The sequence below is a fragment of the Bombyx mandarina genome, chromosome 16, assembly GCF_030267445.1.
Source record: "Bombyx mandarina strain Sakado chromosome 16, ASM3026744v2".
Taxonomy (NCBI): Eukaryota; Metazoa; Arthropoda; class Insecta; order Lepidoptera; family Bombycidae; genus Bombyx; species Bombyx mandarina.
This window is the reverse complement of record NC_143222.1, coordinates 12,074,427-12,088,658: the sequence shown is the minus strand read 5'-3', so window position 1 is coordinate 12,088,658 and position 14,232 is coordinate 12,074,427. Positions and strand designations below refer to the sequence as shown.

General features: G+C 41.0%; 1 protein-coding gene across 1 annotated transcript; it reads right to left on the bottom strand.

Annotated features, from left to right (window-relative positions):
• Positions 1-807: 807 nt before the first annotated feature.
• Positions 808-13,363, bottom strand: Gr9 (gustatory receptor 9). Its single transcript, XM_089733491.1, has 10 exons — positions 13,248-13,363; positions 12,679-12,793; positions 11,104-11,297; positions 10,170-10,317; positions 8,594-8,752; positions 7,072-7,206; positions 6,490-6,675; positions 4,622-4,731; positions 4,010-4,171; positions 808-1,167 (listed from the first exon to the last, which is right to left on the bottom strand). The coding sequence occupies exons 1-10, from the start codon at positions 13,326-13,328 to the stop codon at positions 1,105-1,107; spliced, it is 1,353 nt and encodes a 450-aa protein (XP_089589617.1). The 5' UTR covers positions 13,329-13,363; the 3' UTR covers positions 808-1,104.
• Positions 13,364-14,232: the final 869 nt, after the last annotated feature.

Sequence of the window (14,232 nt, the reverse complement as noted above, 5' to 3'; positions counted from 1 at the left end):
CCCTACTCACTGCAAAAAATGCAGGAGTTTTTTTTTGGTTTGGTTTAGATGGGTGGACGAGCCTACAGCCCACCTGATGTTAAGCGGTGCGCCACCCACCTTGAGATATAAGTTCTAAGATCTCAAGTTAACAACGGCTACCCTAAGTTCTAAGGTCTCAGTATAGTTACAACGGCTGCCCCAACCTTCAAACCGAAACATATTACTGCTTCACCGCAGAAATAGGCGTGGTGATGGTACCTACTCGTGCGGACTTACAAGAGGTCCTACCGCCAGTAATAGTAATAGATGTCAATGGGTTAGCAATTAGATCAGAAACACCAATGCTCATCATTCAAAATAAACTAACGATTTTTTTTTTATTGCCCTTGTAGGTAGACGAGCATACGGCCCACCTGATGGTGAGTGGTTACCGTCGCCCATGGACTTCAGCAATGCCAGGGGCAGAGCCAAGCCGCTGCCTACCGCTAAGCTAGATTTTAAATTACTGGCTGTATTCCGATGAACTCAGTGTCCGTATGTCACCAGAATTAAACTTCCATCGTTCTAATGCCGTTAAGTTTCGCTTGCGTCAGGAGCAACCTCTTTGTTTTCAACTTCCAACTAATTTATGTTCATTACCGATTCGAATGCAAATTTAAAACCTCTTTGCGACTTATGCGGCTCTGGTATTGCGCCACTAATTTTGAGTTTCAAACGTTATATTTTGTGTTTAATTAAAAATTAATTGGGAAATAAATGTGTGACGTGGGCGTAGCAACCCGCGTGGTGTTAAAGGGTTTTGAGAAGGAATTCATAAAGAATAGAATTTACTGGTGGTAGGACCTCTTGTAGGTCCGCGCGGGTACCACCACCCTGCCTATTTCTGCCGTGAAGCAGTAATGCGTTTCGGTTTGAAGGGTGGGGCAGCCGTTGTAGCTATACTTGAGATTTTAGAACTTATCTCAAGGTGGGTGGCGCATTTACGGTGTAAATGTCTATGGGCTCCAGTAACCACTTAACACCAGGTGGGCTGTGAGCTCGTCCAACCATCTAAGCAATAAAAATAAAAAAAGAATACTTTAAATATATGCCTACTAAAAAAAGATTTTATTTATCTCTTTATTAACTATCATATCGTTGGAATTGAATGAGTATAACTAAATAAGTGGTGACCGCTCCAAGTACCTGTAAAAAAACATTGAAATATGTCAGTTGTGACTCTATTTAGTGCAAGATTCGATAACGACTGACCTCTTTGACTTTATGGTAGCCTGGTATCAAAAATTCTTTATTTTCTAATGTATATTTTAAAACTATTAATTATGACTCTTATTAACACTGCGCGGAGGACAGGAGCGAATGGAGGAACATAGTCCTAACAAAAGTGCTCCGTAAAGGTCACGACCCTCAGCACTGAGGAATACGACGCACGGAGGAGGAATTATGAAAATCTACTAATAATGATCAAAGTATTAGGGAATTGGATTTATAACGCTATTTGTTTAAGTAAATTCTGGAAAAAGTATTACAAAAAAAAAACCCAGTAATTGTGTTACTTTTTACAATTTATGTCTATACAATTCCCTTCACTCACACAGTCTGGCCAAAAAAGTACAAAAAAAATACATTAGAATTTGGAGCCTGTGATTGTCATACGAATATTTATTGGATTCCCGCATTTTCGCGCCAATATCTGTTACATAATGTTGTGATATTAGAATGGAGTGAGTTGGAGAATCGAATTCCTATACTCTTAATATTTTTTTTTTTTTTTTATTGCTTAGCTGTGTGGACGAGCTCACAGCCCACCTGATGTTAAGTGGTTACTGGAGCCCATAGACATCTACAACGTAAATGCGCCACACACCATGAGATATAGTTCTAAGGTCTCAGTATAGTCACAACGGCTGCCCCACCCTTCAAACCGAAACGCATTACTGCTTCACGGCAGAAATAGGCGGGGCGGTGGTACCTACCCGTGCGGACTCAGAAGAGGTCCTACCACCAGTAATTACGCAAATTATAATTTTGCGGGTTTCATTTTTATTACACGATGTTATTCCTTCACCGTGGAAGTCAATCGTGAACATTTGTTGAGTACGTATTTCATTAGAAAAATTGGTACCCGCCTGCGGGATTCGAACACCGGTGCATCGCTTCAACACGAATGCACCGGACGTCTTATCCGTTAGGCCACGACGACTTAATAGCATTTCACAAAGCAGTTCTGGAGCTAAATGCAATAATGAAGCACTCTATTCGCTTGATACCAGTCGATTGCTTACGTGGCGCGCTATTGACAAGTATAGTGATACGTCTTCTGTTTGTCACAGAGGGAGATCTGACCATCCACTTAGTATTCGGACTAAAATCCGTTCAAAACAATTTATGTAATAAAATGTAACTATACTTGAGACCTTAGAACTTATATCTCAACGTGGGTGGCGCGTTTACTTTGTAGACGTCTATGGGCTCAAGTAACTGGTGGGCTGTGAGCTCGTCCACCTATTTAAGAAATAAAAAGAAAAAAAATTAGGAAAATTTCCAAAGAAATGGCGTTGCGATGCAAAAGATAATCGTTCACAGCTTTCACGGCTATCTACATTACGCACATTAATCTTAAGCACAGAAATACCGGGGCCTTGTTTAAATTACTAGTAGTAGGATGTCTTGCGAGTCCGCACGGGTCTGTACCATCACCCTGCCTTTTTCGGCCGTGAAGCAGAAATGCCTTACGGTTTGAAGGGTGGACCAGCCGTTGTACTGTAAAAACTAAGACTTAGAACTCAAGGTGGATGGTGGTAACTACGTTGTAGCTGTCCATGGGCTCCGGTAACCACATGACACCGGCCGTGGATTCGGCCACCCATCTAAGCCATAATAAAAAATAACGTGAACCTCGCTGTAATAAGGGTTAAATAATAGTGGGTGTGATACAAAAGATTTTGTCCGAGGAAATGGATATAACTCAGAAACATGTCGCGTATTTCAAAAGATCGTTTTAGATTATGTCATGAAGTCGTCGTGGCCTAAAGGATAAGACGTCCGGTGCATTCGTATCGAGCGATGCACCGGTGTTCGAATCCCGCTGGCGAATACCAATTTTTGTGCGTGTACTTATGTACGCGCGTAAGAAGTTATACTTTATTTTTATTAAATTTATTTCTTCTTTTTTTCATTTCAATTTTAATCAATTTAAAAAAAAATCGATTAAACAAAATCCTCAAACACGCATATTGAACATCCCTTTTCTTGACATCGTATAAATTCGGTAATTCTAGGTACGGTTCGGAAAGTTTACCTGGGGCTATACTCAGACTCGCCAAGTTACGTCGGTCATATTGTAATGAGCGATTTAGTGGGCAACTTCATTCTGTTAATTTTGTGTCACGGTGCGCGCGCATCGTAAAATTTCACTCTCATCAATTTTTCATAACGCGCCTAAAGAAGTATAATTTCAAAAAACTGCTTTAGGCGATCAGCAAAGAGAAGACGCTGGTACATTTACTTAATAACGAGCTAGAAGAGTTTTTTTTTTTTTTTTTTATTGCTTAGATTGGTGGACGAGCTCACAGCCCACCTGGTGTTAAGTGATTACTGGAGCCCATAGACATCTACAACGTAGACGCGCCACCCACCTTGAGATACAAGTTCTAAGGTCTCAGTATAGTCTAGAAAAGCTTCTCAATTAGCCATTAGGGTACAGATAAGTAACAGCATCGTGCTCCAATGAAGACTGGTCCTTTAAGACAGATGACGCTGAGATATAAAGCTGGATCCGGCTCAAGCATACGACTCGTTTTGAATGTCATGATAAATTCTCTAAAAGGTTACATAAGATTGGCAATAACGATATTTCCCATTACTAGTAGCGATCGATAATCAACCAAAATGCATAAATGTTTTTATTAAGCCCAGCGGGAGGCCAAGAAATATTTCATCAAATGAAGAAAAGCGGTGTTTTCCTTTTCCAAACACCATTTGTTGCAGGATTAAGTATGTATGAACAATAACCGATGGAACTTACAGTCACCATTAGAGGCCTGTCCAACGTGCACATGCCCAGAGGTGAGTAGGAGATGTTCTGCAACATCAGCAGGCGAGATAACACCTCTAATCTGGATGATAAAACTCCACCATGCGGCGCTAAGGTCATGAGTCGGCACACTATGTCTTCTGTTCGTTTTCCCTAAAAAAATTTACAAAAACATTATGATTTTCTTTTTCGTATTAAGTTTGTCTGGTAAGAGTGCTTCGAAATCTGACTTCCAGAGGTAGTGGGCTAATTCGGTTTACACATTTGGACTCAAATCTGCATCCAATATAAAAGAAAGTTTTTTTTATTGTGTATTTGTCTAGACGAGCTCATAGCCCACCTGGTGTTAAGTGGTTACTGGAGCCCATTGCCCATCTACAGCGTAAATGCGCCACCCACCTTGAGACACAAGTTCTAAGGTCTCAGTATAGTTACAACGGCTGCCCCACCCTTCAAGCCGAAACGTATTACTGCTTCACGGCAGAAATAGGTAGGGTGGTTGTACCTACCCGTGCGAACTCACAAGAGGTCCTACCACCAGTAATGTGTTAACTAGTAATATGCCAGTGTTGCGCGCTACAACCCAATTAATTCATCAGGTACCTCTCTCATTGTGTAATGACAAGGTTCCACGACGACCAGCATCCTTATCAAGTGTGTTGTGCACCACAGGAACTGAAGGACGAGGAAGTGCAGTCTGTGCGTTGACACGACTGCAAAGATTAAGATTTCACTTAAAACTCACCAAATTAGCTAAAATCATTATAGGAATTTGAACTTACTGGTGTAGTTGTCAAGGCTAATAATCAATTGAGCAGTAAAGTGATTACATTTTTTTATTGTTGCTTCATCGGTGGAGGAGCTAACGGCTCATTTTATGTTAGGTGATTATCGGAGCCCTAAGACATCAAGAACATAAATGGTTCCACCCATGTTGAACCATGAGTTCTAAGTCTCAGTTATTACAGTAGGCTGACCCACTTTTCAAACCGAAACGCAGTACTGCTTCGCGGCAGAAATAGGTATGATCGTGGTATTCGTGCGGTCTCATCGGACCGGATCGCACGATATATAAGACACTATAATGCAATATGACGCTGTCTTTACGAGAGATATCTTTCAATCGCTTCTGATATCATTATTTAATACGTTACGATCCTATGTAAGTCTGAAATTTATAATAACTAAAACAATTACCATAGTCCCTGATATCTCATTGCTTTTCACGTTTTGTTTCCAATTAACGTTTTGGAGAAAAACCGATTTTAATTTAACCTTTTTTTCCTACTTGTGCTGAGAAGCTGAAATAGCCTTTCAAGGCTATTGGCAGCTATTCAAGGCTCCTTGACGTGTAGGTGAGCTCACGGGGCTCAAACCGGGAGTGTGGCTAACAATGGCCCTAGCAAGAGCCGTGCTTCGCAGAATCTACCACCGGATCGGATACGCAACCTACTGAGAAGATCCGGCGAGAAACTCAGTGTGCTGTATCTATGGGTTAGTTTACTCGTCAAGCCCTTCGTCGCAAGCGACGGGTTCGGCGAGGACGGTGACCGGTGCTTGTGGTACCTAAAAGCACCGTTAATGGATCGGGAGGATCCGTAATGACGTGTTTAGGGCGACGTCAACTGTTTACCATTCGGTCCACCGGATCGGGTATGTAATATCACCACAGCTCGTCGAGTACTAATAAACCAAATATCGTACTGAACAGTTTGGAATTGTTTTAATAGTTTTTGGTCGTCAATCAAACAAGAACTTTTTGACTGGAGCCCCCATCTGTTCTACGAACAATATATCCTGCCTACTGCCAGTTCTACCTTGCAATCTTTCTTCGTCTGTTATCAAGCTTCTTCTGCGAATCTTCTCATTCCTGATTCGATTTCGCAGGGAAACTGCGACCATCACTATCTACTGTGTAATCAGTTGGCGGTATGTCGCATTCAGATCAAGCAGGCTAGTTCTAGTCTGGTGGGGTAATTCGGAACACCTGGAGCACCACCTGGAGCGGCTTGTCTGGTATAGCGAGACGGCGACGCAGAGTCATCGATACGACGACCTTGACGATCCGTCGGTCGGGTGTCCTAGGGGTGGCGCCGGGAGTTCGGTTGTAGGGTTGACCACGAAAACTTCTCTACTGTGCCCGAGTTCTGTGTGCTTAGGGTGAGTTATTTAACGCTCTCGATAACGTAAATTTAACTCGAATTTGTATGCAGTTGGAACAACGCCCCTAGCGGCAAACGCTCGAACTCCACACAAATCTGAACTAACTTTTAGGCTATCGAGAAGGTTAACAAACTCGCACTAAGCACACGGATCTGATTTGTATGTTCCTAGCGTCTGCAGTCTTCAGCTTATCCATTATCATGGCTCTTGCGACACGCCCAAATATCGGGACAATCGTGCTAAAAATCCGTTAAATAACATTGTGTCTATTGATAACTTGATTTGCCTTCGGATGAGCATTTACTTACTTATCTCCATAATAAGGAAATAGGGTGTGACGATAAGGTGCAGTAGAGTCGACATTAGAATGATGACCAGCGGCAGGCCGTACCCGTCGGCGATGTGACGCGTCACCTCACAGAGTGTGCACCGCATCCGAGAGAGTCGCCCCACCGCCTCACATGGCGGAACTTGTAGACAAGGGACACCATCAGCTGTACAAATTACACTATAGTTGTTGCAAAGTATGACTGCGCGCCGCCCTTAGTTGTTTTTTTTTTTATTGCCCTTGTAGGCAGACGAGCATACGGCCCACCTGATGGTGAGTGGTTACCGTCGCTCATGGACTTCAGCAATGCCAGGGGCAGAGCCAAGCCGCTGCCTACCGAGTGTGTGAGTGACCAATCTGTATACGCGTCAATGTAGGCTATATTTGCAGTCGTCGTGGCCTAAAGGATAAGACGTCCGGTGCATTCGTATCTAGCGACGCAACGGTGTTCGAATCCCGCAGGCGGGTACCACTTAACTACAGGTGGGCTGTGAGCTCGTCCACCCATCTAAGCAATAAAAAAAATCAAGCCAATATATCGAAAAAGAGAAATACTATTTACCAGTTTTCATCATCACAAAAGCATCATCTTTGTCACGCACTCGTATTGTGTCAACAATAACGTTTTCCCGCTTACAGCTAACTGGCCTGACGCTCGTCGCGTATACACTTAGTTGCGAGTTCTTAGGTTTCTTCACTGAAACATGTCGGAAGCTAAATTTAATTATGATCAATTCACACACGGTAGGTAGCGGCTTGGCACTGCCCCTGGAATTGCTGAAGTCCATGGGCGGCGGTAACCACTCACCATCAGGTGGGCCGTATGTTCGTCTTATAGGCACAAGGACAATAAAAAAAAACTTTTTAAATCTGATAAAAATTGGGAATGTACCACACTTTAAAAAGTAGGTTTCAATAAGAGATTCACATAATTAAAATTTATTCCTCAAGACTATTTTTGTGGCACATTAGACATTAAATTTTTGTATGATTATAGTCAGCCCACAATCGTCCACTGCTGGAGATATAGGAATATGCTGGTCCAATTTACATCAGTTATTCTGTGTGCTTAGTGCGAGTTTCCTAACGCTCTCGATAGCGTAAAAGTTAAGCCAATTTTGTATGCAGTTGGAACAGCGCCCCCCTAGCGGCAAAAGTATGCAAACGATCCCATTCCATACAAATATGAGTTAACTTTTACGCTATCGAGAACGTTAAAAAACTCGCAGTAAGCACACTGGTCTTCGTTTCATTTGCCGATTGCCCCACGCTATATACATAGATTGGTTTAGAATTGATTTGTGTCGCTTAAGATCGAATAATTGTAATTTTTTTCACTTTACGCTAAATCTAAGCACGCCGGATACGTGGCTTAAAAATTGGTGATTTTTTTTTTTAATTTCTTGAATTGGCAGCGAGATTATTGAGCCAAGTCTTATATTTTCTTCTTATATTCTTTTGTAATATGAAGAAAAACGAATGAAGCGAAATGAGATGAAGTTGATTAATTTGCGACTTTAATCAATTGAGATGAAATTAAATAAGAGACGATATAGAATGAAATAAAGTCTCAGTAAAATAATGGTAGTAATTTACTGAGGCATTTTCAATGGACTTTTTGAAGAGCTCGAGAAGCTACGTTCAGTGGCATGGTTTCATTTTCCCGTCGATTATCTATATATTAATACATGAAGCAAAAACTTTGTATGCTTTTTACGAAAATTTCGCGGACGGAGGAGTATGAAATTTTCCACACTTATAGAGAATATGGAGAAGAAGGGCACAATGCTAATATTTTTTTAAAAATAATGCATAAAAGATACATTAAATCAATAAAGAAAACATTACACCCACTACCATGTATTTAACACACAAACATATACTCTTTGTTTATTGTCAAACTTTTGTTATTGCTTATAGTCTGTAGTCAAATTGAGAATAGGTTAGTATTGTTTATCTTTAATATTACGAGTATTTATTGACGTCTTGGCGAAATCTGTAACAATAGGACCATAATAATGTTGAAACTTATAATTTCAATTAATTATAGTCGAATTTCGACTAATGTTTCAAATTCAACTTACCAGGCTTGCAGACTTGCGAAGCGGTAACAACGTTAAGCGCTTCATTGAATAGTTTGAGTCGAGCGCACAATGACAGCGCTGTAAACGCAAATTGTAGTTCTAAGACCATCACAATGTACCATAGGAAGTAGAAACCAGCGTAGTTTGTGACAATTTCCCCTGTAAATCATATTAAATTTACATTTTTTTCCTTAAATCAGAAAATCACACATTACTAATTATTTCACGCAATGTTATTTTAGGGTTTGCAACGCGGGCTTCGGATAGCCTGCCGGCCGAGAGGGCTGGTGGTCGTGGCGCCGACGACCGCCAGTCCGGCGTCCCGAGGGGGAGGGTGATGGGAGAGATGTGCTCTGCACTAAACGCTTCACTTTCCTCCCTTTGCCTTTTCATGAGTTTTGTCTCATGCGAGGTTTGGACGTTGGTTGTTGAGAGACAGGAGGTTTTAGTCGGTTCGACTCCAACATGCCCCGCCCTCCATCCCCAGTGAAGGGCGGAAGTCCGGCGATTTCCTCCAGACAAAAAAAAAAAGGGTTTGTAACGCCATCTATCGTCAGAAACCTAACTTTAGAGTTTTGTCAACTAAATTAATATGTATATATAATTGTAAATTTTGAACAAGAAGAGAAATAAATTCATGTTGAAGAAAAGAAAATTTATCCTTTAAACTTAGTCTTCGACAAAAATCGATACGGTTTCTGTATAGCTTCATCTATTCGACAATAGACGCCGCTACAGAATATAACCATGAAAATTTATAACTCATATTTAATAGATGTATATAGTTGAGCAGGAGAATTCCCTTCCGGAAACCCATGGACAACAATTAATAAATAGGTCCAATAATACTCTAAAAACGTCAACACAAATGGAAATATACCTAATATCGGTATTTATAGTATTTTCTTAGGTTTTAGCAAGTCCTAGAAATAATTAAATTTATTTTACGGCTGAAATATGGCGTGCTTATCTTTCATTACATTCATTCCGACATTTCGAATACTTTAAACTTATTCACAGAAGCCTAAAGCTTTGTTTGTAGAATTTTGAATATTTTGAGAACTACCGTCTATTTTTCTATAAAAAAAAACATTTCTAGATTTTTCCGTTTCATTTCTCACAGAATATCGGTAGCATGTTTCGAATTGCCGTAACGCCACGAGTGATCGTGCTTTTTTTTTATTGCTTAGTTCGGTGGAAACCTTCGATCAATAATAGTAGTAATAGTAGTATTATTGATCGAAGGTGGAAACGCATTACTGCTTCACGACAGAAATAGGCAGGGTGGTGGTACTTAACGGTATCACAAAACGGATTACCACCAGTAAAACTATGTTTTTAATATAGTGTTAAATTGCTCTATTTATGTCACGGTATGTCTTATACAGTTTTATTTATTTATTTTATTGCTTAGATAGGTGGGCGAGCTCACAGCCCACCTGTTATTAAGCGATTACTGGAGCCCATAGACATCCACAACGTAACTGCGCCACTCAACTTGAGAAGTACGTTCTAAGGTCTCAAGTATAGTTACAACGGCTGCCGCACCCTTCAAACCGAAACATATTTAGCATACATTGCCTGCCCGTCCTGCCGGCCTGCATCGCGTAGAAACAGAAGTCATCAACGAGCAGAATCGTGAAGGATAACAGGATGAGGAGCAGCAGAGCGCACAGTTTTCGTTCCGTTGCAGTCGAGTGATGTTTGCCGAGCTCACGGTCTACCTGCGAGATATCAAAAATATATATATATATTTTTTATTGCTTAGATGTGTGGACGAGCTCACAGCCCACCTGGTATTAAGTGGTTACTGGAGCCCATAGATATCTACAACGTAAATGCGCCACCCACCTTGAGATATAAGTTCTAAGGTATCAGTATGATTACAAAGGCTGCCCCACCCTTCATAACATAGTGAGATAACATTTGAACATATTATGAACTAACATTAGATGGGTGGATGAGCTCACAGCCCACCTGGTGTTAAGTGGTTACTGAAGTCCATAGACATCTACAACGTAAATGCGCCACCCACCTTGAGATAAACGGCTGCACCACCCTTCAAGCCGAAACGTATTACTGCTTCACAGAAGAAATAGGCGGGGCGGTGGTACCTACCTGTGCGGACTCACAAGAGGTCCTACCACCAGTAAAAAGTGCCGTAGACTCGTGCGCCGATCTAATCTTCTAATGTACGTAGGACACACATATAGATTTGTCGTCAAAACATAGTCATTTAACTATCGGGATGACTAGTTTAAGCTATATACCGACCCCTCGATATAATACGTAACTGTGTTTTTAAATATGTATTTTTTTTAGTAGTGTAGGTAGTAGGGTAGTAGGGTAGGTGGGCGAGCAAAGGCTCAGCCAAGAGGGGTTGGATTGGCTAACAACTATCCGAGCGCCTCCGAAAGAGACCTAACAACTCAAGAGCAGCTGCTTCGCGAATGAATCTACTACCGGATCCGAATCGCGACCCGCCGAGAAGTCTGTAGCTGTAGTCTCACCGCAACTATGTTTTCCATATAGGAGAGCATGGTCCTCATGCGAGCCGGCGCGCCGTACACCCCGACCCCCGCGGTCACCGCCACCACAAGGATGTCACACGCGGACACCACCTGCGACATGCGCGAGGACATGCGCACCGACTTCTCCACTCCCACTCCTATCTCCGCCACCAGTCCATATATCGTGCAAATTACTGAAATTTATCACGATTATTAAAAGATTTCATTAATGCCTTAAACACTTTGAATTCCATCGAGCCAAACCGACCATGTTTTAAACCCGAAACATATGGTGTTTTTACTGACCCACCCTAACTATTCCTCTCCGAATGAAGACATAGATTTTATTATATTTATATTATCACTGGTGGTGATATTATCACTGGTGGTAGGACCTCTTGTGAGTCCGCACGGGTACCCTGCCTATTTCTGCCGTGAAACAGTAATGCGTTACGGTTTGAATGGTGGGGCAGCCGTTGTAACTATACTTGAGACCTTCGAACTTATATCTCAAGGTGGACGGCGCATTTACGTTTTAGATGTCTATGGGCTCCAGTAACCACTTAACGCCATGTGGGCTATGAGCTCGTCCATCCATCTAAGCAATAACAAAAAATACATATACATATAAAAATAAATACAAATACATTCGCATATGTTTCTACACCTTCAAAAATACATAAAATCTGTATCGTCCGCTGACTTCAGACTTCAAACAAAGACAATTTAGGAGTGAAACAAAAGCGAAACACAGACAAAAAAGCCATTCCCTAGAATTTCGTAACAAAATTATGAAGTGAATATTAAAATTGGCCCAGTTGCAGATTTCGGAGAAATACAAATTGTTAATCTCGTATTTTTAAGAGATATTTTTAGTTCGAACCACAGTACTGTATTTCAGGCTTTTCGAAAAAGCATGAGCTTTCTCGGCATTCTCATTTCTCCATAAGAGATTCTTCGATCTTAACGTAAAGTCAGAAATCGTATTTCATATCTGATTATGGATTGGATCTGTCCGTGACGTGAATTTAAAATGTAAATTAAATTAGATTTTAAGGCAATAGTGATTCTTATCACTAAATATCTCGTTTTTTTCCCTACCTATGCTGATAGCCTTGAGAGGCTATATCAGCGTTACCCTAGTGTGTAGGTGAGCTCTCGGAGCTCAAACCGGAAGCGTTGCTAACATTGGCCTTAGCAAGGGCAGTGCTTCGCAGAATCCACCACCGGATCAGAAATACGACTCACTGAGAAAATCTCTCGAGAAACTATGTGGGCTGTGTCTATAGGTTAGTTAACTCGTCGTTCGACGAGAAAAATATCTCCAATGCTCCAATTAGAGTACAATTAAGCAAATGATATTCGGTTAATCTTTCATTCATTACTTACAGCATGTTTGTAGTAAATCTAAACACATTTTATTCATTTTGTGATTAGGATCATATCAATAGAATCAAAAGGTACAACAATGAAGTTTAAATGAGATTTATAGATAAAACGTCCGCGATTAACGATAGTACCACTCTAAAATAGGCTCGATAAAGAATTTGTTCTAGCATTCAGTAATTGTATTACCCAGAAAGGTGACGAGAATGTAACTGTAAAAACATTTGCCCTTGGAGATGGTCACCGCGTATTCCTGACTCCGTGGCTCGAACCTCAGAGGTGCGAGCCCGCAGAAACTTGAAATCTGAAAGTTTTAATACCAGAATTCAGTATTAGCAGAGAATTTTACTGGTGGTAGGGCTTCTTGTGAGTTCGAACGGCTAGGTTTCACCACCCTGCCTATTTCTGCCGTGAAGCAGTAATGCATTTCGGTTTGAAGGGTGGGGCAGGCGTTGTAACTATACTTGAGACCTTAGAACTTATATCTCAAGGTGGGTTTACGTCGTAGATGTCTATGGGCTCCAGTAACCACTTAACACCAGGTGGGCTGTGAACTCGTCCACCCAATCTAAGCAATAAATAAAATAGTCTAACAATGCAATTCTGGATTCCATTTTTGTTTTATTTCAACGATCTAACACTCTTCGCTTTTTTCGACATAATTAAATCTAGAATGTTCTCTCTCTAGACTGGATCACAGTGAATAACCAATCTAACTCTTAGATCTACCACCTCGGTACTTGGAGCGCTTAACAAACCTTTAATATGAACGCATGAGCTCCTCCCACCAAACAGGGTGTCTTTGGTTCATCAGCTCTCAGATCTGGCGAGGGAGGCATCTCCCTAGGCAGCTGGTCAATCTTCGTCGTTTCCAAACCTGTACCGAAGTATCATAAGTGAGATAAACATGCAGATAAACCTGATCCTGTTTCATGGCTCATGGACGTTGGCAATGACAGAGGCAAAACCAAGCTTCCGCCAACACGGAAGAATTCTTTTTAAATCTAGTTTGATGGAAAATTACTTATAGAACCGTATAGTACTAAGAAACGCAGTAAGAAGCTTACAACAGAGTCTGACGGTACGTGGTCAAAAAGACGCACTGTAGATAGATGAAATGGTTCCAGGTGGTAACGGAGACTCAGCTCCGATGGTGGGTGGTGATAATGATGACGGGAATATCTTAGATCAGGGCCTCAGGATAACACTTTCATACCACGTACATAGTATACTACCAGGTATAGTACCAGGAAACCAGAAACGGTAAGAATTAAAAATGAAAAACGCACATCCAAAGTTGAATCTTCATTTTATCGCATACGAAAAATCTAAAATTACTTAAGTTGTAACTCAATATCAAAATTCAATTAATTTTACATATATTTTTTCTTTACAATTCAAACAAAAACAAAACATAAAAAAAACACGTGTGGCACTAGGGGACTGCCGCGGTAAAGCTATTACATAGCATTTTTTATCGACTTATGCAATTATAATTAGATAATAATAATTTAATATTAAAACAATAATAAAATAAGACCACGATATTTTTATAAACATTAACAAAAGCAAAACATTAACTGTCCCCTTCAGACTCTTACGCTAGACCGCGCGAGAGAGAGATGGACAGAATTTTCATGATGCGCATGCAGTGCAACGTCATGCCGCGCGCTTATTCACAAACACTACACCGACGCAACGTTTGAATGTGCTGAACGCGAGCTACATAGTAGGCGTAGTGGG